The sequence below is a fragment of the Halichoeres trimaculatus genome, unplaced genomic scaffold (assembly GCF_033239565.1).
Source record: "Halichoeres trimaculatus isolate MK-OKI-2021-1 unplaced genomic scaffold, fHalTri1.1 fHalTri1_scaffold_17, whole genome shotgun sequence".
NCBI lineage: Eukaryota > Metazoa > Chordata > Actinopteri > Labriformes > Labridae > Halichoeres > Halichoeres trimaculatus.
In genome coordinates this window covers 9,064,738-9,091,164 of record NW_027437195.1, presented here as the reverse complement: position 1 = coordinate 9,091,164, position 26,427 = coordinate 9,064,738, and the positions used below count along the sequence as shown (strand labels likewise).

The window sequence follows — 26,427 nt, the reverse complement described above, 5'->3', positions numbered from 1 at the left end:
ATAGCAGGAGAGAAAGGGAGAGAGGGAGAGAAGAGAAGAGGAAGGCGTAGTGAGACAGAGAGACACAGAGTGCGAGATGAGAATATAAACCCATCCGCCCACACACAGACTGCACACAGCCCTGAAGGCAGGAACCTACAGATGGCATTGAGCTACGTATGGCTGCTTATTAAACCCTCTCATCTCTCTCTCCCTCTCTGTCTCTGTGCTGCACAGCTCCATCACTCATCTCTCTGCCTCATCCCTCCGTCTCCCTGCCTGAGCATCATTCACACTGTCTAACACACACACACACACACACACACACACACACACACACACACACACACACACACACACACACACACACACACACACACACACACACACACACACACACACACACACACATTTCCCAAAAGGAGAAGCCTATATTCAGGTGAGTCCCCGGGCTTTGATCAGGGTCTCTTTGATATTGTCATCAGATCTGAAGCTCAGCGAGCTGGTCCATCTTTAGCAGCTGAATCTAGATTTCTATCTCACTTTATCTACATCCACTATTCTATCTTTGCCATCGACCGTATGGCGTACACACTCATCCTCCACGTTTACCCCTGAGCTCCAATTACTGCCCTCCTCACATGGTTTTATCTTTGAGCTCTCTTGTGACTTTAGTCCTCGTCTCTCTTGGTAGTCAGAGTATTTAGATTTACACTTTTAAAGTCCTTGCAGGGTTTGAAAGAAAAACAACACATAAAAATACATTTCTGATAATAGGAATGTTATTGTAGAATCTATCATTCATATAAAACAACTTCACCTGAGAAAACCACAAATAAAATATGCTTTCATTCAGGGCCTTCAGCATTAATCAGGATCTCATCATGATCCAAAACAAACATGTAGATTTCCGATCACATTTTCTGCACCATGACTGGACTCCAGCACAGCAGAGGCACCTGTTGCCCTGAGGTGCAAAAAAGAAGTCTCTTTTATTGGCACCAGCTTTCCCCTTCTCCTACCATAGTGATGGAAAATAAAGACAATGCCAGGCTTTAAACAGTTTGTTTGACTTCAAACATTTGAAGGCTGCTCAGTTCATAAGACAAAAGCAAATCACACTTTGAATCAAAAGCAATAAAAAATATCAAAAAGTACTTTGAGAACTATTATATTGAATTTGTAAAGTATTCTCTGAAATTTAATTCCAAGGTTTTGAAAAACCCTCAATATTCTTTAAATTAAAAAATACAGAATTTTAATTCAGTTCAGTTTCAGTTTCACTATTCAGCATCAGTTCAGCATGGCATGACCCTTACATCATCTACATCTGTGAGGAAGAGGAATCGATCCGCTTGTGCTATTCAAAATTAATGACACATACCACCACCTCAACACAGATATCCACTGTCATACATATTTCATACAGGTGTGAAAAAATATTAATACAGCAATAAATGGCGATACTTTGACCAGCGGTAAAATATTGATATTTCAACTCTTAGTATCAATATTTTTGTTTGAATAAAAACTAGTTTCATTATCTTAAAATAATCTTAAGTTTACTTCTTACAATGTAGTAGACTGATAAAAAATAATCAGTCATGTTTTGTGCAATATAAGATTTTTTTATAAGTAACATTGGTTACACCAAGTGACATTTATCAGTTTCACCAGCTGACCACGTCTTTCACCACATAACTTTTTTACAACCTTTTGTTAATGTCATACAAGTTTAAATGACAAACTTGACACACTTTATGTTTTCATATTAAGTGTATGTATGAAACACTGCATCTGACTTTCATTATTTTAACCACAATAAAATAGAAAAGCTGTTTTCAATCAAATAGTTTACTGTGTAGAATATTGCAATATATCATAACATTGTGATATGATATTATCGTATCTTGACCGAAGTATCATGATGCCTATTGTATAGTGAGGGCTTTGCCAATACTCACCACTACAATTTAACTACCGTAAACGTGAAGAGGATTTCTGTGAATCTGAGCTCGATGACTCTTCCTCACAGACATTGATGAGGATTGATAAGGAATAGAGACAGCTGAATTTTCAAGTAAGTTAAATCCAATTTCAAAGCAGATCAAACCAGTTTCAAACAATAGTTTTACTTTCAGATCATGATTTTCAAAGTCAGTTTATATCAAATTTAGTTTCTTGTGGCACAAATCTCAGCCCGTATGTTTAGGAAATTATCTTCAGCACTTTCAAAAAACGGTGGAAACAGGCTACAGGGAGTCAGTCAAAACCAACAATAGTTTCACACTTAGAGGACTAGCATGATGCGGAGAAAGCATCCAAAGTGGAACTCCTGAAGAGTGCAAATGCTGCTGCATGAAGTGGGATTGTTGTCTCAGAACAACCACACACCATATTACCCTAATTGAACACTGCACCACACTGCTAAGACTGACAGGGAGCAGAAACATGCCCAGAATTTTTTCAAAATTGCAGAACAACGGGGTAAAAAAATTCAGCATTTTTTTTGGACGATACATTTTATTTTAGAAGCTCTCTGTACTTCAGTGCTCGAAACACAGGCTGCTCCTCTGAATATTGACAGATTTTCTTTTTTTTCTTCTGCCACACTACCCAAAGACAAATAAAGTGCATTTTCAGTCAATAATCGCAAACTTGTGAAGGATTACTTTAAATTACGAAGAAAATGTGGGGATAAAAACATCTTTCATTTTATATTCAAAAAACTGACTCTTGCATATCTGATTTAAAAACTGTATGGTCTACAATTATTGTCTAAAATTATATGACTAACTCAGAGTTGTGATATGTTTTGTATTGTGAGTTGAGTGTGTCTCTCATGCTAATAAAACACTCCACTCCACAGTTGACTCTGACTTTTTTAAGAGCAAAATTGCAGATGCAGTAAAAATCGATATCCAGCTGAGAGGACATTTAATCAACGTGGCTTTTTAAAGGAAGACGGGAAGGTCAGCTTTTGACGACAGGCTGGTTTTATTCAACCTGTGAGAGTTCAGGTATGTCTCAAATTTTTTGATGACAGTATAAATATACACAGGAACCAAAGAGTGCTGCTTGAGCTGCTTCTGCGGCCTGTGGTCTTAATATTTCGGAGTCTAAATTGGACTCAACCTTTCATTTGGAAAACAAATTAATAACTGATAAATATCGATTTCTTCTTGAGCGCTCAGTCAATCCTAATACTTGGGAGTGTGATACATGGGCAGCCGTCTCTTAAGGCGTTCAAAGAGTGCGATCACGAGTAATAGATAGTCGATGTAAGCGTTGGGCTGGAGAAATGTTCGACTCCTGATGCCAAACTACACAACTCGTGCCAGTTTGTCTGCGAGCACCTAGCAGGGCACCGAGCTTTTAAATTGAGCAATGGAAAGTCAATCGGTGCTCTCTTTAAAAGGCTGTGCAGTGCAGCTTCGAGAACAAGTGTGCGGTGTGTGTGTGTATGTGTGTGTGTGTGTGTGTGTGTGTGTGTGTGTGTGTGTGTGTGCATGCAGCTGTGTCTCTGCTACTGCCTTCACTGTGGTAGCCCGAGGGGCGAAGCAGATCCAAAGTAATGGGAATACATTAGAGAGCAATTCATGCAGTGTAAAAAGAGGGAAAACAAAACCAAAGAACTGCAGGAGACAAGTGGAGTTGTTGGAGCTCCTCAACGATACAGTCTGATATCAAGCTCCTGGCACAAACTTTCCTTTGAATATTTAATAGGACAGTGCTGCTATGCGAGGGTATCCTAAAAAAAACGTGGGTAAAATGCAAAATCCTGCTATAGAGCGGGCTAATAACATTCAAAAAACTCAAGATAAAAATTTCAGTGCTGATTTCTGCACAACCAAAACTGCAACAATCCAACCTTCAGAATAGAGGAGGATTCACAGAGCTGCTTCAGGAAACATGAAAAATAAAAAGAGGCAGGATTTTTACATTAAGTCTGGATCACAACGTTTTTTTGATCAACTGAAAAAAAGATCAAAATGACGACCTAAAGGGCTGAGTGTGTATAAATTTGTGTGTTTGTATGTGTTTGTGTACCTCTTCTCCCAGGGTACACAGTGGGGTAGTACTCGTAGTAGAGGTCTGGTTGGTCCAGGTTGCCGAAGGGCTCAATCTCCAGCTCAGCATTTTGGTGCAGGTTCAGTTTGGTGAGGAGGGCGAGCCGCACAAACCACAGCTGGAACACACACACACACACACACACACACACACACACACACACACACACACACACACACACACACACACACACACACACACACACACACACACACACAAACACACACACACACACACACACACACACACACACACACACACAGAAACGCACCTGCCTGTTAGTAATGAAGTATTTATTTCATCTGTTAAGGTCAAAACAAAAAATGTTTGTACAGTTGTATTTTACAAATCTTTCCTTCAGATGAACTTTGAGCTGAATGAAGTTTTACTGTTCCTCTTCAGAAACTCCAAATTCAAAGATTTCCTGTGACATAAGTGCATTAAAAAACCTGACAGAATGCTGAATTAATCACTTATGATCATTTTTAAGTTTGTAAACTTCATTGTTTGATCCAGTCTCAGTACATCTGGACATTCTTGATGGTGAATAGCTGACGTGAAGTGTGATTCAAATTCCCTCCCTCTGATCGAAAATTGTGCATGGGTTACATGTATTTGTCTGACACTTTGATTCATCAGTACAGCCACAAAAAATATGCTATACTTCTTCATCTGGAAACTTCTACTGTACCTTTAATGCAACAACATTAGAAACTAGACTCTGGCTGTTACATCTTTCTGTCTGTGAGTTGCTATACTTGGTCACCTCTGTGAAAAACCTGACAGGAGAGCCTCCTGTCAGGTTTTTCCTGAACTTTCTTTTTTGTTTAAGGACTCGTTTGACTTGGTTCAGTCATGTGTTAGTTTCCAATCTTTGTATCGCGATACTTAGACCTGTGATAAAATATAGGTATTTCAACTTTGAATATGAATACTTTTGTTAAAATAGAAGTTAATATTTTAGGTGAGTTGGAAGTACAAAATGTCTTCTAAACCTCCACTGCAGTAGATGGCGCCAAAGAGCTACTCCAGTGCATGTTGTCCATAAACTGTATAATTAATCTAATCTCAAAGTATATTCAAAATATTTTATTCCTAAGCTTGATGATGTGGGTTTTGATGCTGTTAACATCAATGTTTTCTCTCTGTTCTTGGTCAGTTAGTTTAAAATCATTTTGAATTTAATTCCTACAGTGTAGTAGACTGATAAAATAATAATCATAGTCATGTTTTGAACGATATTAGATTTTTTATGAGTAACATTGGTTCCACCAAGTTACATTTATCAGTTTCACCAACCAATATTATTTGCAACATTAGTTTAATGTCTCAGAAGTTTAAGTGAAAAAGTTGACACACTTTATGTTTTCAAGTTAAGTGTTTGGAGGAAACACGACATCTGACGTTCATTATTTCAAACACAATAAAATAGAAAAGTTGAGTTTTAATCAAATAATTAACTGTTCAGAATATTGCAATACATCACAATATTGTGATATTGTGATACTATCATATTGTGACCCAAGTATCGTGATGCCTATCGAATCGTGAGGCTCTTGCTAATACTCCCCTCTAGCTCCCATACTTCCTGTTTCCCACTTTCCTGACATTTTCCTCTCATGATTTTGATTTCTTGACTACTTTTGAACTTTATCTTGTTTTCATGACTTTACATTATTAATATTTTGTCATCATGTTTCTCTTAGTAAAAAAAAAAAAAAAAAAAAACTACATCAGGTATTGGCTGCAAAATTAACTGTGCATGCTAGTAAATGTTCACATTTATGCTATTTTGTGCAGGACTTGCACACTGTGAAGGCTCAGTTTAGTGATAAAGGTTAACAGAGTCTTGTTATGATGCATAATGCTCAGGGATGAGGTGATACTAATGCTGACCTTTCTGCTACAGATTGACCAGGAAAAGAGGAGAAAGTTTTTAATTGTGTTCATAAAAACACAAAATTAAAGTCTGAACACATTAACAACCTGAACTTTGTGCCAGTATATACAAGACAGTCGCATAAACGGTAAGATTTAACACAAGCCAACGACATGGTCGATTTATTTCAAGTCTCATGCACGGAGCTGAACACAGGGGTGGCCTTCCTAATGAGCTTATGCTGCCATCCATCTTTTGAACAGAGCCTCACAAACACGGCATGGGAACACGCAAATCACGAAGAAAGGATGGCACGAAAAACAGCAAAAACAAACTGAAAACCATCCTCAAACATGAAGGTGGTGTTTGGAAATCAGTGGATTAATCCACAGAGGAAGAGTCTTGGCTTTGGCACGTTAACACCCACAAACACGCAGGGAGACAGTCGGATGAATGGAGAGATGCACGGATAGAAAATCGTTGCCGTCTTACCTGCAGTGAGTCGGTGGTGTGGGAGGTTGGTTGGCCAGCTTTTCCGTATCCCTGACCGTGAACTGCCAGCAGACGGCCCGTCAGATCCACCGCAGCCCGCCAGTTCTTACTGCTCTGCAGGAGAGAAAAGACACAACACAGGATATGACACACACACTGTGATAACCTGATGGAAACATGTAGGAAGACCTGAGGCTAAATATATCACATGATGCTACTGACTTCACAATCTCGCTCAGGGATAACAAAAAGACACCTGCCAAAGTCAAACATCTTGTTCTGAGTTTGTGAAAGCGTCTATTGAGGCGAGGAGCCCTGCTCCAACTTTATAACTTCATGAGCTGACACAATGAGGAGACCTCTGAAATGCTCTGAGTGAGGTTTTTACTTTTGGTCAGCTCAAATATTTCTCTTGGCTTAACTTGCTGAAATGATCCATCCACAGTTTAGTCATCCGATTTCACAACAATGAAATATTCACATTATTTGGCTGATGATTCAACAAACTGATAAATGAATAAGAAAATGAATGATTTTAAAAAAAGTCTCTTAATCTCTGTCTGATGACATTTAATTGTTCAGAAAACTTAACATGCATATCTTTTTTTAGGACATTTTTACCCTGTGTTCAGTATTCTCACAGGTCTTTGGTGATCTGAGGATATTTCTTGATGAAATTGAGTGTTTTATCCCATTTCATTTCAGTCAGCTGTAATAACACAGTATTTACTGAAACCATTGGCTTGCTTCTCTGCATGTGAACACAAATCTGGACACAAAGCTCTGACTGGCAAAAACCAACACGCAGCCAAAGCTTGGAGTTCATTTTTGATCTGGTACGATTCCAGCTGCATCACACAATCCTCAGCACAGGACCAGACAGACAGGTGTGAGACACCACAGCTGCTGGAGACGACGTAAAGTACAGATAGTGATTCATAAACGTCTGGAGCCTCAATTTAATGCTAAACACTGAGAAGAAACAGAGCATTCATTAGTGCAGAAGGAAACACAGACACGGCTTCTAATCAATGACTGCCATTAACTGTCACAATATGAAGGCTTAAAAGTACTTTAAATGAAAGTTCAGAACTTCATCCCTGGATCAAAACAACTCCATGTGGTTGGTAATCAGAATATCAGTCTATCAACCTGTTCACAGCCTGTCAGAAAGAATAAGCTGCAGACAGATTTTTGAAAAGTTGGTTTAGCAGATCAAAAGTTGATTGCGACTTTGATAGTGTATAAAATCATAAAACTGCACATGAGAGACACAAGAACAACTCAAGCAGAGCACAGTGGCCTGTTTACCTATTGAAGCAGATTTAGAAACTGACCACTGTTGGCCTGTCGCAGATTTTGTTTTACTTGATTCACTTCCCTTTTCTCTTGTCCTATCCTGTGCTGTTCAAAAGCCATAAATTTATTCAGCTAAAACATTCAACAGGTAAAACTCTCTGTTTGCTGTGACCGCAGTGACATCTGTGAGGTAGTTTTTTTTTTCTGGGATTTACACTACGTTTCCCATGAGCACCATCATCTGTTGTCGTAAAGCTCTTGGTGTGTTACATTTGTAATCGGAAGTCGGAATTTCCGAGTTCCGGAACGCCCAGCTAGAACACCCCCCGAGGTTGGAATTTGCGACTTGTAAGTCAGAGCACCCACACCACGCCGAGTTCTCAGTAGGAAATTCCGAGTTCAGGGGTAAACAGTAAATAAGCTCCTGTGATATTCTTTATGTTTTAGAATTTCTGACTCGGTTTGTCACAATAAATCAGCCTTAAAAAGTATTATTCAATGTTTATATACAGGAATACTGCTTTTACGGCAAGTTTTTCCAACTTGGCAACTGGAATGCTGAACTCAGAGATGATGTCATTTCCACACCAAACTTCCCAGTTCTGAGTACAAATGAAACACAGCATATGACTCTTGCCACCGCGTGCATATTTTGGGAGAGCAGAGCTTCTTTTGACTTACATGTTTCTGTAAACTCAGTTTGTAGTTAAGTGTCCATAAAGGTGAGCACACAATCTATTAAGTGTGTTACCCACAGCCCGGTGCTTTAAGAAGAACCTGCCATAAACTATAACATAGAGTGGACAGCGTGGCTCCGCCATCTATGATCGTACGGTTTTGAAGCCAAGATACCCCAGTCACAGGCGCAGCCATTGGCAGCAATTGCAGCCAGAGTCTGCGCAGTAGAGACTGTGAGGGATTCTGGGAGAATCTGAGTGGAGCTGAGTGACAAAAATAATATATATTTTTTTCTTTCGAGAGTCTGATCACTTCTTGACTCTACCTCACGACATATTTTACAATCCCTGGAAAAAATAAATGAGAACAGCAGCTATTATTTATCGTTGAACATTCTGAAGAGTTTCGTTTTTAACCTCGATTAACTAATGAAAACAAAACTTTTCAGAAAAAAGAGGACTTCAATACAAGACAACCAAATGTTGTCTTAGAATCACCACAACAATCAGACGTGAGAAACATTTCTATGAGGAGTATTAATTCTTTAAAGTCTGACCACAGCCCATCTGGAATGGCTGGAAAGCCAGATTTTTTTAACCTAGAAATCTGAGAATCTGAGTACAGCTTGGTGACAAAAATAAAAATTATTTTTTTTCTTTCAAGAGTCTAATCTCTTCTTGACTCTACCTCACGACATATTTTTCAATCCCGGGAAAAAATAAATGAGAACAGCAGCTGTTATTTATCGTTGAACATTCTGAAGAGTTTCGTTTTTAACCTCGATTAACTAATGAAAACAAAACTTTTCAGAAAAAAGAGGACTTGACTACAAGACAGCCAAATAATATCTTTAAATCACCACAACAATCAGACGTGAGAAACATTTCTACCAGGAGTATTAATTTTTTAAAGTTTGACCACAGCCCATCTGGAATGGCTGGAAAGCCAGATTTTTTAACCTATACTCCAGCCAGTCACCAGGGGGAGCAGTTTTTGTGGTGACCTCACTTTGAGCCGAGCAAGGGGATGTCCATGTTTTTTACAGTCTTTGGTTTTTGGTCTTTGGTACCTGCTGCTGCATGTGGGTTTGAACGAACATTAACACAAACAGCTTAACCCCTGTTTTAGCCTTTGGCTTGTGCTCTGTCACTCTCCTGTTTTACTTTCTTCTGCTCTTATGTCCTTTTTCTTTTTCTGTCAGCCCAGCTGCAGTGTCCACCGTTACTACAAAATAAATCCAAGAGATCATTCTCAGAAGAGAAAAACACAGATCTTACTTCACTGCCAGCCAGCATAGTGTCAGTGTCATAAAAGAAACTTTCAGTCTACATGCTATAAATGAAAATCTGATCTGATCACAGACACTGAGAAATAGCATTTTGAATTAACTGACTCTGGCGCTAATACTCTAATTTTGAGACTGTTCCATGAAGACGTATAAAGTCCTCACAGGAACTTTAAGACAGAGTCAGCTCCAAACTGATGATGCTCTGCCACTACATGTTAAAAAACAGAGGTGTGTGTGAATATAACTGCACATTGTGTTGCACTGTTGTGTTGGAAATCCTGTTATTTAGGCAAGAGGACAAAGAACTCAGTCACACACACACCTACACACACACCTTGATATAAGCAGCATCTGCTTCCACAGGAGGTGGTACTATAGGTAAGAGGGGGACAGCGGTGGTGGTGGTGGTGGTGGAGGAGGGGGGCAGAGTCACCCCACCCCATCAACACACATGACAAGGTCGGCTCGACAATTGGTTTCTAAGTGCTGCGCCATTCATCACAGCCAGGAAGCTAATTAGGAGAGGAAGAGAGGGGGAGAGAAAGAAAGAAGGGAGACGGCAAATTCTCAACCATCTTTATTGCAAAACTCATCATCATCATCATTTCCCCTTTCTCCTTCTTTTACTTTGCTGTCGCTCTTCCTTTCCTCTTCCTCTCCTCCACCTTTTCTCTCCTGCCTTCCTTTTCCTCTCTCCTTGTCTCATTCGCATACCTTCTCTCCATACCTTCCACCTTCCTCTTATACCTGCCTCCCTTCTTTCCCCTGGCATCATTTATTCCTCCTTCCTTCCCTCTCCTCCCTGCCCTGTACCAGGAGCTGGGCTGCCTCTGAATCTTCATTAGGGGGGGAAATGAAGCTGAAAACGAGGAGGCAGCCTGGATGGCCAAAAGCAGCTGCAGTCACTCACACACACACACTCACACACACATATATCCTACAGTACGATACAGTACACTGCTGCTCTGCCACAGGGCGTGAGAAGACAGGTGTGCCAGAGTGTGTTTCTGGGATATGTGTGTGAGATAGGGATGCAGTGTGAAGAGGTGAAATGAGAAGAGCCAGCAGTGATGTAGCTGCACACACACAGCGAGCTGAGACAGGGCACAGAGGAATAGGGAGATTCAACAGAGGATATGGGTAGAAGAAATCTGGCCCACAAGTAGTGAAAGTGCGCAGGAGTCAGAGTTGGCCATAGTGGATCAGAGACAAAAGAGAAAACTCTGGACCAAGAGTAGCAAGAAGTAAAGTAGCAGAGAGGAGAAGAGAGCTGAGGGCCAAAGGGAGCTGCAGAGATGCTCAGCAAGGAGCCAAAGTGAGAAACCCTGAAAGCTAGAAAAGTGAACTTCAGCTCCAGCTTTATGTAACTCTGCTGCACTGCTTCAACGCATAGCTTTATGGTATGGTATTATCTCCCTCCAGCCTGTAATTTAAGGTCTTGAACCAAGCGTTGAAGGCGTACAGTGGTACAGAAGCAGTGATCTGAGCAGACAGCATGCAGGCTTTGTGTTTTGAGAGGCGAGCTTTTACGACCAGAGGATCACAGGGTCAGACTCCATTAAAGTTAGCATGCAATTGTGAGCGCCCCTTGATGTGAGATAATGACATCTCCGCTCCGCTTTCATTTCTGATGATTGAACCCGAGCTCTGACCCCGCTGATGAAAAAAAGAGCAGGAACAATGACAGATTAGATGGTGTTCAACATGCTAATCTATCATTTGGAAAGTACAGTCCTGTCACCACTGTAGGCTTCCGGTATAGTGACTGACACTTACATTTCCTCTAGTTTTGTAATCTTACAGATCTACTACAGGCTGCCTAAGCAACAATATACCAGTTTCTGTTCATATAGTTTCCCAAAAAGGATGAAAACTCACGGGTGGTGTGTTCACACTTACTCAAACTCCTTGAAAACTTCCCAGAGTTACCAAAGTGAGATGCACGTCAACACGTATGGTCAAATTTTTCACCTGACTTCACCAGGAATACTTCCTGCCAGCTCCTCGTTATAATGTCTGGGTGAGACTGGGTTACCTTGTATCTATGAATGGTTTTGACGACAGGCTACTGCTGTTCTGTGGATTAAGGCCAACCAAAGACCATACTTTCCTTTCCAGTAGTAAGCAAAGAATGGCCACATGTATTGTTAAAGAGGGGGTGTTCTGCTTTTCTTTATTTTACACAGGCATGAAGTCACAATGATGGTTTTTTGTCTCATAACATCTGTAAACTTTAAAAGCTCTACATATTCATACCTTGTAGAAATTCCTTAATCTATCTGTAATCTGCTTAAAATACTCTGTTACTAAAATACAAGATCTTCACATAATATTCACGAGACTCTCTGAAGTCATAATGTCATCACATAAAGATGACATAACAATCCCTCCCATGGCCAGCTCCAGAGGGCTGGCCAATTGGAGGTAAGAGGGTTTGAGGAACAAGGAGCCTTAAAGAGACAGCAGCTACAGAGGTTAAAATATGGGTTTTCTAAAACACCAGTGAGAGACAAATAGGGATTTCCCTGAGCTGTAAAATAGGTAAAGATACTACGGGGGTAATAGAGGCTAAACCTTAAAAAAGGCAAAATACCCTCTTAAAGGTTGCCTAGCTTGTTGCTAGGCAGTAGAATCAGTGTCCTCCCCAGGTTTACAGCAGGTATAGAAAAAGGTATAGACCTGATTTATGAGAGAGGTAACTCTAAATTACTTCTGCTGTGATCTGGCACTGTATGGAAAAATAAGTTAACTTGACTTCCAGGAGGGGGCTGCCCCCCCAGTATAATGAGAACCACTGAGAACTAAATATCCATGTCTTTGTATAGATCCCAGATAATGAATATTAGGAAGCTGGAGTGTCGATAAAGTGCATTCCATTATTATACCAATTTTTGGACTTAATAGGTGATGCACCGATCCCAATCCTGGTATCAGGTATCGGCTCAATCCAGCCCCTTGAAGCTGGATTGGATCGGTGGGGAAGGATCGATCCAAACTTGACACTAAGGCTAATTATAATTTAGTCTACAGGGAATAAAAGATAACAACTTAATAGTAATTTCTGTACATTCTGAATTATTGATTTTACCAAACTGCTGGAAACATTTAGATACATTAAAGTTTAAATATCTGTTTGTATAATATCTAACTCACCTTTAACCCTCTTCAGATTTACTATTCTCAGATTCTCTGCCATGATTTCATGTATCAAAGCACTTTGGAAACAATTTGTTTTTAAAGGGTGCTATATAAATAAAGTTTATTATTATCATAGAAAATATCAACTTCAGTGATTCCATATGTATTCATTTTTTGTCTTTAACTCAAAACATGATCAGTGTTACCACACAGTAGGGCATTTAAGTTACTATCATAGACTGTAAATAGAGTGGACAGCGTGGCTCCACCTTTTACCGTTGTACAGTTTTGAAGCCAAAATACCCCCCCCAGCAGTTTTGCAGCCAGAATCTGCGCAGTAAAGACTGTGAGGAATTCTGGGAGAATCTGAGTAGAGCTGAGTGAAAAAAATAATTGTGATTTTTTTCCTTTTTTTCGCAAGTCTAATCACCTCTTGACTCTACCTCCCGACATGTTTTACAGTCCCCGAAAAAAATACACAAGAACGGCAGCTGTCAATCATTAAACGTGACAGAAAACCTCATTCTTAACCTCTTATAACTGCTGAAAATGAAACTTTACAGAAAAAAGAGGGCTTGAATACAAGGCAGCCAAATACTATCTTTAAATCACCACAACAATTGGATGTGAGAAACATTTCTACGAGGTGCACTAATTTTTTAAAGTTTGACCATAGCCCATCTGGAATGGCTGGAGGACAGGACCTATACTGTAGCCAGCCACCAGGGGGAACAGTTTTTGTGGCGACCTCACTTCGAGCCGAGCAAGATGACGTCTTTCTTTTTTACAGTCTATGGTTATTATTTAACACTGGTATCAGATCAGCATCTGTGTCGGTCGATACCCAAAGCCCAGGTATTGGTACTGGACTCGGACCAGAAAAGTTGGATTGTGTGTCTCTACCTGTTCATTGCAGTTTTTTTGCATTCCAGTTTTTAATGAATTTAACCTTCCTTCATGGAAGTTTGCAGAGCACACCCTCTGTCTGCTCTTCTTTTCAAAAGCCACATCGGTGCAGTGACTGCTGAAGTAATGTCTGCATCTGTAGCTGTTGATGAGCTTAATTCATTAATGAGCAAACGGCAAGTGTAGAGGGTTTGAAATGCCTGACTATTTCCTTACTGGTTACCACTGTGTGGTGCCAGACTATACAAGTAATCAGCCACAATAAATGAAAATTCATTCTCTGATCATCAAAGACATTTCCACCAAGTTTCATGGAAATATCGTGAATATTTTTTTTTAATATTCCAGCCTGGAGCTAGCAAGAGGGCAAATAAAAACTGAAGTGCCGTACCTACAAATAAAAAATGAAATAATTCAGGTGAACCTGTTCTTTCACAATAACACACAAAGTGCTTTACGGTGGCTTGCCATGAATGCCAACAAGCATATAAACCACGCCAATGACACTGTGATTAGTGCGTCTCAGGTTGAATGATTTCAATTAACAAAGAAAAAGGGTTGGGAGAAAATAAAAATAGAAAAACAATGGGCTGATCGTGATTAATAATTCAGCTCTACTCAAATGACTCCACAATAAAGCATAATCAGATCCCTCCTAAATCAAATGAGGAGGCATTACCATGGTGATTTATTGCCAGTGATATTAAATGAGAGACTGACTACAGAGGCAGAGGAAAAGAAGTGTGTGAGTGTGTAGGCTTACTGACTGTAGGGAGGGCAAATTTAATATTGTTTGCTAGCTGTGCTGAAGTCAGTGTATAGCACACCTGCCTTTGTTCCTCTCAGAAAACACTCAAGAGAAAAGAAAGAAGAGCTATGAGGGGGAAGTCATCCATGAGCCAACAGGGTGACTGCATGCTACCCAAGGTGGCCTTCAGGTAAGACCTCAAAGCCAAGAGTCTCTGAAGAGACTTCAGATTTTCATGACAAAAGCAAGCGAACAAAAAGATTTCAGGGATGCACATCTTTGAATTTTTGAAATGATACAAAAACCGAGGATAACTGAAAACATGTGGTGTGTTAAATTTGGAGGCTTGTAATTAAGAAAGGTTTAGATTTTGTGGGAAAAGGTGCAACTGCACATTTTTTCTCTGATACTCTTGCTATTTCTAACTGAAATGATTTTGGTCAATGCACAACCAAGAACAGGTCCCACACTTTATTGTCTAATAAAATCTTTGACCTGTTAAAGTCTTAACCCACCCACTGGGCCGCTAAACTCACTGGACATCGAACCACTGACGTAGTTTTTAGATCAGAATGTGAATGAGTGTAGGTATCAGCTCATACAGGGCAGGTAAAAATACGTCTGCAAAGCAGCTGTGACTCAGGATATTGGTCCAAATATGCCATTAGCTGGAGAAATCCTCTACCTCAGAAACAAGGTGAGTCATTGAGAGCTGTAAAATCATTGAATTTGTCATTATTGGCTTCAGTTTAAGGTCATCTGCTCGAGCTTCCTCCCCCCAGTCCAAAAACATACTCATCAGGATGATTGGTCGGTCTAAACTGTCTGCAGGAGTGAGTGTGCATGAATGGTGGTGTGTCTCTACACATTGGCTCTGTGATAGGCTGGTGACCCGTTCAGGGTGTATTCAGCCTTGGGGCTAATAACAGCTGGGATAGACTCCAGTTATTATTCAACCATGCAACCCCAAAAAGGTTAAAATACTGCAGTGATGACTTGAAGAGACTATGTGGTAAGTTCAGCGATTTTTTCTCCTCTGAGTCTGATCAAAACACAATAATCACTCATTAACACTAAAATCTGTCACAGGTAGTCTGACCAGCAAATCTTTCATTTTGTGAAGTATTGTTTGTGTTTTTGTCAGTGAGGTGGCTTTTGGGAGAGTAACATCAGAACAATCACAAGATTTTAACACACTTATAAGCTGATGATTTCACCCCCCCATCGCTTAGCTCCTGAAGATATAGCTCATTAATCCTCTTGGGGTAAATTCAGTTTTTCTCACTCTGAATGATTCATACACACAAACAGCACTTAGTGCTGATAAAGAGTGCAGAGTGAAGGAGCTGCACTATCAGTGCACACCCTGAGTAGTTGGGGGTTCAACGCCATACTCAAGGGCAACTCAACAGAGGCCAGGAAACTATGCTAACACCTCTACAGCTACCTTCCAATTTCCCAGTTAGGTCCATAACAGTACCTGAACCATAGATTGAGCCACTAATGGCCCGTTTGTATTTGAATCAATAAACAACATGGAGGATATTCTTAATTAGGGGTGGGAGAAAAAATTGAAAATTGATATATCCAGATTTTTTTTTGACAATATCAAAATCGTGATTCTTTGTTAAAAAAAAACATTTTTTTTTCAAATTTAAATTTTTCATGTCAGTTTTTGTTTATAAACTGGATTGGAAAAAAAGTTACCACTTTTCTCCAGTAGAGGGTGAAATGTCTCTGGCTCACGTGATGTGCATTTCATAGGAAAACATGGCTCGTGATATGGTCTGTAGTCATTATCATCATCATTTAATTTTTTTACATGGTCTGGTGAAAAAAGCAAACTAAATATCGCAAAAATTGATAATATTGAAGAATCGCAATTTAAATGGAATTGGCACCCCAAAAATTGTAATATAATCTAATCGCGACAGTAGCTTATCATCCCAGCCCAATTCTTAATGTTACACTAAGTTTAGTCAAAGAGCATGAATGTTTGGATTTAAGTTTAACTGTCGATCATTAATCAGCAGAGAAAATCAGATGAGGGGGTGTCCAGAAGTTAAATGACTTGCTGAGTGAAGAGACAAGGCCGACAGGAAAGTTTGAAAACAGAATCTCTGATTCTTGTTATTTCCTGCATTTATAAAAAAATACAATAAACAAGTAATAATATAATAAAGAGTAAAAGTAAAAAGTAAAAAAGAGTATAAGTATAATAAAGACTTTACTGAGACATTCTTATTCACAACTGATTAAAAATGTTCAAGATTTCCACCTGCATGTGGACTAATAAGAAAACCATTGCCATACAAGTGCTACTAAACATGGAATCACTTTTTATCTTAGCTGCATAATACATAATTTCTGGGTCAGTAAAATCATCTCAAAATCAATACTTAGAGACAAAATGTTTGTATTTTCAGTTGATAGCTGGGTAATAAGAGAAGCTTGGTACACCTTACCCTTTTCAATCACTCGCATGTAGTTAAAAAGAAAACAGTTAGTGCATGGAGCTGCTTGGACGAATCATACTGCAGCTTTCACAACTTATTTCACAGCTGTCCTAACACCATTCAGAGCCTGGAATCTATAAAATTAGAGCCAAGGTTTCAAAATACTGAGCCTCCTTTGTAAGTGAAGGGAAATGAAGTTTAACTGAAACTTGAGTTGATTGTAACTAACAAGTTTTGCATCAGTTTGAAACACACATACACACATGCACACAAAGCACACACACATACCCTCCTCTTTCTCCCTCTCTCACACAGAGACACATAATTAGCCTGGTCCTGATTAAAAGGGGTGAGGTTTCCAAAATGTGTTTAAGATCAAGAGTTTAGAGAGCCTCTTCCTTTCGTGAGTTATAAAAAAACCTACAGGACAAAGCTTGATGAACAAACGAACGCCCACTTCTTCTCTCGCAAGACCTGAAGCCTCAAGGCGGATTGGACTTAAAAAGGCTTCCTCACACCAACTTTGGTTAACACAGGGAGCTCCCATGTGACTTCAATTAAGCTCAGGCATTTTGGATTACACAGATGGGGTGAAAAAAAAGAAACACATTTGTAATTCACTAAAAGAGAATGCCAGTCATTACAACAGCGGCTGACTTCACTTTGATGCCTCTGTAGTTGGTTTTCAGACACTTGAACCAGGGGACAGAGGATTGCCCTGAAGCTGGAGGACGGCCTGCTTGGCTGCTGCACTGATACCAACTTCACTCAGCAGCCATTTTGTCTCCCGCAGGCAATCACCGGACTCTTCAAACAGTAACACTGATAGATGCACAGACACAAACTTGCATAATGTATTATGTGAAGACACTGTAGTAGCTCATGGCTCATAGGAGAACTCTACATAACACTCCCTGAGACAGTTCAACTCAGCGTCTGAGCTCTAAGTGACGCTCCTCTGGGTGATATCAGCTACTGATTGAGTGGTGGGCTACTGGATAGCTTTTGATGGTTTTGTTGTCAACAATAACAGAAATGTCCTACTTCCTTTTTCCTTGGAGAGTGCTGTTGAAGTTCAGCACACACAGGAAGTTTTTACAGTACCATGAGAGCTAAAGCTGAGGCAGACCAGGAAGTTAAGGTCACTCACTGACATCAGTCACCAGCTTTGATAACATTTTTCCCCCAAAAGTAACCAGGATTTGTTGTCAAAACACATCTTTGAGGCAAGCCTCATTCAACTTAGGGCACGGTCACACTGGCCATCCAAACAGTGTTATGCCTAAGCACGATTGCCCCCCCTGCAATGCTGTTCCCCCACTGGAGGGTACGGCCAGCAGTCACACTACCCCAATATGAACCAGACTTTAGCGTAGGGCTGAACAATTTATCGTTTTCAGATCGAAATCGCAATTTTAGACAATGCAATTTTGAGATCGCCAAAGCAGCAATTTTTTGCAGTGCTCCTGACTGACTCAGGATCTGTTGTGTCAAGTATTATACAGATTCTGTTTTACAAATTTGTAGACAATCTATATGTTAAAAGTGCTGGTAAGCAGGTCAACAACACAAAGCCTCTGTTTAGGAGAAAAGTTGATGAAAACAGATAATTTATCATCACTATTGATGATTAAAAAATCGTGAATTGCAATATCTGCCAGAAAAATTAGATCTTTTCCAAAAACCGTTCAGCCCTACATGTGAATATCCCAAAGCTTGATTTGAAGAAAATCGTGAATCGAATTGAAATCACAATATCTGCCAGAAAAATTGCAATTCAATCTTTTCTCAAACTCATTCAGCCCTACTTTAGCAGGTATCACACACGTGCATGGCCCGCCTCCGTCATAGTGAAGTGTCTGTTTACACGAAGCGCGATCTCATCAGAGTCAGCACAATGAGACACAGAGAGCACTGCTACAACTTTAGAGACTTTTAGACTTATGGTGAGTCGTTTTAACCGGACACCGCCCTCTAACATCCCCACTTTGTTTAAAATGATTGTCGAGAGATGCGCTCGCGGTGATCATACATCATGGATCGCACGCCCTGTGTGTGCTTGTGCTTGTGCATGAAGTAAACCGTGCCTAAGCCCACCTTTCTGAAGCGTGCTAAAGCACGGAAGCAATCGTGCTTGAGCACGGCATGGTTGCCGTCACATTGGCCATTCCAAACGTGCTTTAGGCCTGAAGCGTGCTTAGGCATGACACGGTTTGCGTCCTTAAATATCCACAACTTCCAGCACAAGACTCAATAGATACATAGATAGCCGTTTTCAAAGCTGGTGCTAAAGCTAGTTCCAGGCTAGTGCCTGGGTTGGCACCACTTCTTTGTGTTTCCATCAACAAAGCACCTGTGGGGGTGTGGTTACTGTGACCTGTGGAAAACAGCCATTTATAAAAAGAAAAGCTGCTGAGCGAGTCGTCTGCTTTTATTTTTTTTGAGTTTTTAATCCAAAACCTCAAATGAAGGTGGTACTACAAATTGTAGCGTCCACAAAAGAGAGCTAAAGATCTAATCCAGGTTTGATGTTGATCACGTACTGTAACACTCAACACTGTGTCTATGTCTGTGTAACTTTAGTACGAACAACTCCGTCCAACAACTCTGAGCAGAAAAATTCATGCCACAGACGTTGACTGCAGCACCGCCCAGCACACTACCAACCCACAAAGTTTGTTACAGTTTAAAGTGACACACTGAGGTTCTACGATGAGGCAATGACGTGGCTCTAACTCAGCTCCTTGCCGTTGGAAAACCCAACCAGTTCTTAGAAGGAACGTGATTAAAACCAGCTAAGCCCAAGCACCAAACAAGCACCTGTTTCTTTTGATGTAAAGGGAGAGAGCGGAGGAAATGAGTACATGGACAAAGTTATAAACTCTTTGGATAGTTGTTCTTTTTTAAGACCTTCCTCACCTTCAGAGTTGTATTTCAAATAGATTAGACATGAGGGGCAAGTTCAAGCCATTGACTTTATGGAGGAGTAATAACACATCTTCAACCTTTGCTGCTGTACAGAACTGATGCCAATATTCCCCTGCAGCCTGCACTGATGACACATGCCTGTGATTTTGACAGCTGAGCCTGCTGTATTGATTTTTGAGTTGATCTGTTATGTTGACTTCCCGTTCCTTCAACAAACAAAACGCTGGCTTAATTTTCTGTAAAGATCTCTCAGGAAAGTAGAGTCAGGGGCAAAACTGATTCAAGATATTGAATGCATTGCCCCTTACATACTTATTTAGCCTGATGTCTCGCCAAGTCTTTCTTCCAGCTGTGGTCAAACTGTAATCACCAGAAACACGTTCACTCCCTCTGATGCTGAAACCTATCGTCAAAATGTGTAAAAACTTGTATTGCTGGTGCAATTTAAAAAATTAACTTATAGAATAGAATAGAATAGAATAGAATGTACTTTTCTTCCCTAAAGGGGAATTCAGGAGTCACAGCAGCAACAAGATTTTTGTGTGTGTGTGTGTGTGTGTTTGTTTGTGCACACTTTACACTGGGCTTTGACCCTCCTCACTAACAGCTATAGGGTACTTATCAGTCATGTGAGCCAAGCTGTGATTCTGATTGGATGAACTTGTGATCTTAATACCTTCTAAACTGCTGAGTTAGGAAAAAAAAAACAGTGTGTGCCGATAGTTAAATTAGCGATTCAGGCCCAAACTACTGTTTTGAACTAGGCTGTAAATAGTTTTTTTTTTTTTAAATGTGGTAAAAGTCTGACTTTTTGGCTTGGTGCTTACGTGGTTTCCCGTCTTTAAGAAGCCAGCCTCAAGTGGACACTTGATGAACTGCAGCTTTAAGCACTTCTGCATAGGCTTCATTTTTCTACACTGGATAATGCTCTTATGACACAGATGCTCAAACAATCAATAAGACTTAGGTTACGTGTTGCCTCGCTGTTTTTAAAGAATGTAACAGGGAATGTGACAGGGATGCAGAGAAAGAGAGAAGCACTGATCCAGTCTGATACATCTTTGACTGGTCTGTATTGTACTTTACCATGCAAACATTTGCTGTATGTTATGTGGAGCCATTGTTTGAATATATATCTTAAAAATGTGCAAAATTTTTGGGCAATATCACCACCACACTTGCAGGACTTTGATATTTTGTGCAGGATACTTGCATCAAATTCAGGCAGTGATCCATATTTCAGATCAATACATTTTGTGTTTGTTTCAAATTTGTTTTGGTAACCACACTTTCCTTTTCACTACAACAAGGAGAACTTATAGGTCAGATTCTTGGTTGTGGATTTGTCTAAACAAGCTGCTGGAAAGTAAGAGTGGATGCCACCAAAAGACAAATTTAGGATAAAGCAATTTTTTCCCTGCTCTTAATTAGGGATATCCCGATCATGTTTTTTTTGCTCCCGATCCGATTCAGATTTTTTTATTTTGGGTATCTGCCGATCCCGATATTTCCCGATTCGATCTTTCAACAATGCATTAAGAAAAAAGAAGAGAAAAAAAACTCCTACAAATTGTCCTTTGAGTTTTTTTTTAATGTGATTTAAATGAAGGTATCATTCTAGCCAACATGAATATAGCTTTTTTTCTCCACTTAGTGCAGCATTGGATCAACAAAATAAAAATAAAGCTTCTCAGTGGTGCACCACAACATTACCTTGTATGTGTGTGACACTAAGGTTGCAATTTCTTGTTTGCATCTTGTTGTACTTTTTATAATGACAAATAAAGTTATATTCTAAAATGAATGATGATATGCTATTATACACATTTTAATTAAAAACAAGAACTAAGGCCCCAGGCTTTTTCTGATTCCCTCTCCCCCGATCTCCGATCATTAAAAAATGCCTCGATCATCCCCGATTCCGATCACATGATCAGAGCGGGACATCCCTACTCTTAATGTAAACTTAGCTTTATTTATGGCCCCGATCACCCAGAAAACCACAACAATGATCGACCAATCAATGATCAAAGGCTCATTGGATTTCCTTGTTTTAAATTTTTACCAGTGATCCAGACTTTTCTATTGCAAGGGTTTTTTTAAGACACAAGTGATATGCTGTTATTTTTCAGCACAGAACAGCCACATACCATCAGTCAGTAATGCACGTTGGAGGGCTTTTGGATGGCTGAAGTTTTCACATCAAGTGTGATAAACCACCAGAAGTGCAGTCATCAACGGCGGCTTACGAGACAAACTGTATGTATGACATTAAAAATCAGAGTGCTGTCTTTTGGCCACTTTTAAATGCTCTTGTCACTCCAGATCCATACATGAATGCTCAAAGAGAGGCCCGAAGTCGATATAATCTGAAGTCACGTATCCTCGCGATCCAACAGGCTAAATTTAATCCATACTTTGACTGAGCATATGGCTACAGCCAACACAAACAGAGCAAGGTGAAAACAACCACCACTAAGGTTTAAACATGCCCTTCAGCGCCGCAAACGCTGACGGTGCATTACCCAGACTCCAGCCTGTAAGAGTAACCGGTGGAGGAAATGACAGCTATGTAAAAAGGTTACGATAATAACACGTAAAGGTTACAGCAATGATATCAAAGAGCGATGCAGCAGCTGGGTCGTTGCAGTGATTATGGGGGTGTGTCTGTCTGACCCAGTCAAGGTGGGTCTCTCCCTATCTCTCCCGCACACACATCCACATACACACACGCACACACATATTTTGCTGGCCCCAGGCCCAGACGGCATCACACTGTGGGAGGGAAGAGAGGTTAGAGTCTCTGGTGGAAAGTACAGAGGGAGGGGAGAACAGACAGAGATGAAGGAGAAGAAGGGAAAAGGGGGAGAGCGGAGGAGAGGAGAGGGGTGATGGCTAATGAGAGAGACAGATGAGGCCAGCCCTGGGTGGTGCTGAGCCAGAGACAAACCCACTGCTGACCACACAGCAGAGGTCACTGAGAAGACAAAGAGAGAAGGAGAGGGGGGCCAGGAAAGCCACCAAACTTCATTTATCCACATATCCAACATTTTCAGGAGAAAGGAAGAGTCTGGGTCATGATATTAAAGATAGAGCTTCTATAGAAAATAAACACTGACAATGAAATGATTGACATGCTGTGGATGGTAATGACAAGCAAGATAATATATTTCCTGGGAACAATGTTGACCCATATTTCCTCTCAATCATTATCATAAACCAGAGGATGTGTGGTGGCGTTAATATTTCTATAGCACAGCACAGCACCCTGCAGGTTGGGACCGATGCAACCAGGTTTTTATTTCCTCTGTTGTCATCCTCTTTGCAACAGACATTAACGTAACATGTGGTTTTATGTGACTAAAAAAACATCAGTGCGCTGTTTGTGGTCATGTAAATGGGAATAGTTACTGGTGGTGTTTGTGATGGAGGGCAGAGCAGAGTGACACACACAGAGCAGGAAAGGGTGAAAAGAAACACCCTGCTGTCTTCTGCTCAGTTTTACAGCTGTACAAACATGTTTATTCATTTTTGAGCAAACCAATTTTAAAACGTATAAGAAAATGACTAGTTTTTTGGTGTCACTACAGTCACCTTTGTTGCCAATGAGTGTAGATCTTTAAGTACGCAACAGAGATAGGGACTCAAACTCGAATCGCACTTAAGTCGCGCAAACAGAGACTTTAGCCCTGACTTGGACTCATGCTCAAAAGACTTCCCAGTGGCAGACCTCCAGCTGATGCTTTATCATTTGTCATTACATTTAAACAGGGCGGTTCCAACAAAAGAAGAGCTGACTACAAAGTCTGCAGGATCTGGATCAGAGATGCTGGATCCACCACATCAAATTTTATCAGGCACCTGAAAACTCACTCATTTGGGATCATATAACAAACAACTAATCAGCACTGATGCTGTATGCTAATAGACCAGAGTGATAGTAATTCAGTAAATGCTTTGAACACCTTTCGTAAATATAGCTGTGAAGTATTCTTAGTAGACCGGATAGTAGGGCTGCACGATTATCGCAATCGCAATCGCAATCGCAATCGCAATGTCAGCACACGCAATTATGTAATCGCAAAAGAGGATATCGCAATCGCAATCGCAATGTCAGCACATGCAATTCAGATTTTTCTCCATGATAACCAAGCAAGCCTGTAGACTCATCATGACACAACTTTTTTTATTAAATCGCAAGCACAATCGCAATCGCAATATTGCCCACCTAATCGCAAATCGCACCTTTTCCCCAAATCGTGCAGCTCTACCGGATAGCAGCAGATGGCAAAAGCACATAAGACTAATTTTTTAAGAGACTTGAGACTTGACTTGGACTTGTGACCTAAGACTTGAGACTTGACTAAAGCCGTGTTTCCACCAAGCAGTCCGGGTCGATTTAGTACGGTTTGGTACAGTTAAGCCTGATCCTGTTTTTGCGTTACCACAGCAAAACTGTTCCCTTTTGTGTTAGGCGGTGTGTAAGCTGGATGCCGAAAACCACAGCTGTTAAACAATAGAGTGACGCCGTAGCAGCCCGACACGATTAACCTCGCTAAAAAATCCAACAAAGAAGAAAAATGCGACACAGTAAACAAAGAGCACAGATTGAAGACATCCAGCATTTCGTCCTCTCTGTGATTGACATGTAGCTCTTTGTTACAAAGTGCAATCAAGCTTTGTTTCAGAGAAGTCTGTGTGCCGCCAGGAGAAATGCAGCGGCTGTCAGGGTAAGTGACGATTCTTTTGACCAATCAACAGTCGGTAGTGTGTTGCTCCACCTTCTGAGAGTGGATCGTTTCAATCTGGCACTCACACGGAAGGGTCCCAAAAAAGTAGGTCGGCTCGTCTCGGTTTTTGGGGATCTGTCCCGGGATGAGTCAGTGGAAACGCCACAAAATAAGCGCCGTACCAAGACTAACTGAACCGGTCTGCTTGGTGGAAACGCGGCTCAAGTCTCGCCCCACAAAGACTTGAGACTTGACTTGGACTTGCAAAAAAGAGTTGTGAACATCCCTGGTGCGCAATAAAGTGTCAGTCTTCAGAAAATCAGTTATCAGGCAAAAAAGTTGTCTTCAATAAAGAATATTAGAGTTAAAAAGAAGATCTGAGTCACAACAGTAGTCACTAGTGCTCATGGGAAACGGAGTCTTTATCATGAAAAAAACACTAGCTTTTCCAGATAGTCTTTAAAAACCCCCTTAAGGGGCTTTTTGACACCATGAACATAAAAATAAGGGATATTGAAAATGTGACCTTATTTACAATTCAAACAATTGTCAAGAACCAAAAATGAAAGCATTCACGTAAAATGACTCATCTATATCTTTCGAATGATGTAAGAGCAGAAGAGGTGAGGTCCAAAAGTGAGGATTAGTATTTCTTTTCACTGCTTTTTTTTTTGCAGTCCTGCATGAGGCATCATCAGAATAAAGCAGTGAGTGTTTGAAAGTGCGTAATGACAGCTCTCCAGCAGTGATGTCCACATTTAGCAGATGAGGGGGAGAGAGACAGACACAATGAAACAAAGAGAGGGAGAGCAGGGTTTTCATTTCAATCTCCTGTGTGTTTTGACTGACTCAGTGCACATGTATGTATGTGCAGACCGAGTGTGTAGTGACGGTGGGTGCAGTCACACTCTGGGTCTGCAGCATGACTCACTCTGCCAGCTCATAGCAGAACACACACACACACACACACACACACACACAGCATAAAAAGCTCTATGAACTGACTCCTGGCTTCATCCAGGCAAAAGGCCACGATGATCATATCTGACATCAAATACAGAGCAGCATAAAATGTGTTTAAAGCGTGTAGATAAATTCACAGTCTGCGCTTGATATCTCAGACAAATTGATGCAACCTGACACTGGACAGACGACAGCGAAAGTTTTTTTTCCCAGCAACTGAAAAAAATGTCAACAAGGATGTGAAAAAAGAAAATGCAGTTCCTTAATTGGCCACGTAAGACTTTCTGAGACATTTCCATAACAGAGTATTCATCAAAGAGAGGATATTCTGTTTTCTCGTATTTCAAACATGGATATAAAGTAGCAATGTGGGATGATCAGACTTAATGTGTGCAGATTTTTAAACCTACATAGTCATATGTTGTATGAATTCCTGAATGTGTCTGTAAACTGATCAAAAAACTCTGTTCTAAAAATATCAGGAGAGCTTCACATCATCTTTATTAGATCTTAACGAGATCTTCACAAGATATTCACGAGATCTTCATGAGACTCGCTGAAATGATGGGGTCATCACATGAGGATCTCCTAACTGGTTCATGAAACGTTCGAGGGACAATCAGAGGGAAAGAGATTTGTGAAGTGGGGTGTCTTAAATGGAGCCGCTAGACAGAGGCTGAAGTGAAGGTTTTCTAAGACCATGTCCACATGTAACGGGGTATTTGGGAAACCACATATATACTGCCAGGCCAAAAAAAGTCACCTCCTAAAAAAAGTTCACACACTCTAATATTTGTTGGACTGCCTTTAGTTCTGATTACGGCACACATTTGCTGTGGCATTGTTTCGATAAGCTTTTGCAATGTCTCAAG

At 40.4% G+C, this 26,427-nt stretch overlaps 1 protein-coding gene across 1 annotated transcript in view; it reads right to left on the bottom strand.

Moving 5' to 3' along the window:
* Positions 1-26,427, bottom strand: part of trappc12 (trafficking protein particle complex subunit 12) — a 50,282-nt gene that overhangs the window by 12,123 nt on the left and 11,732 nt on the right. The window contains exons 4-5 of the mRNA XM_074691316.1: positions 6,422-6,535; positions 4,030-4,168 (exon numbers count right to left, since the gene is read on the bottom strand). Coding sequence (XP_074547417.1) covers positions 4,030-4,168; positions 6,422-6,535 — 253 coding nt within the window. The remainder of the gene's footprint in view (positions 1-4,029; positions 4,169-6,421; positions 6,536-26,427) is intronic.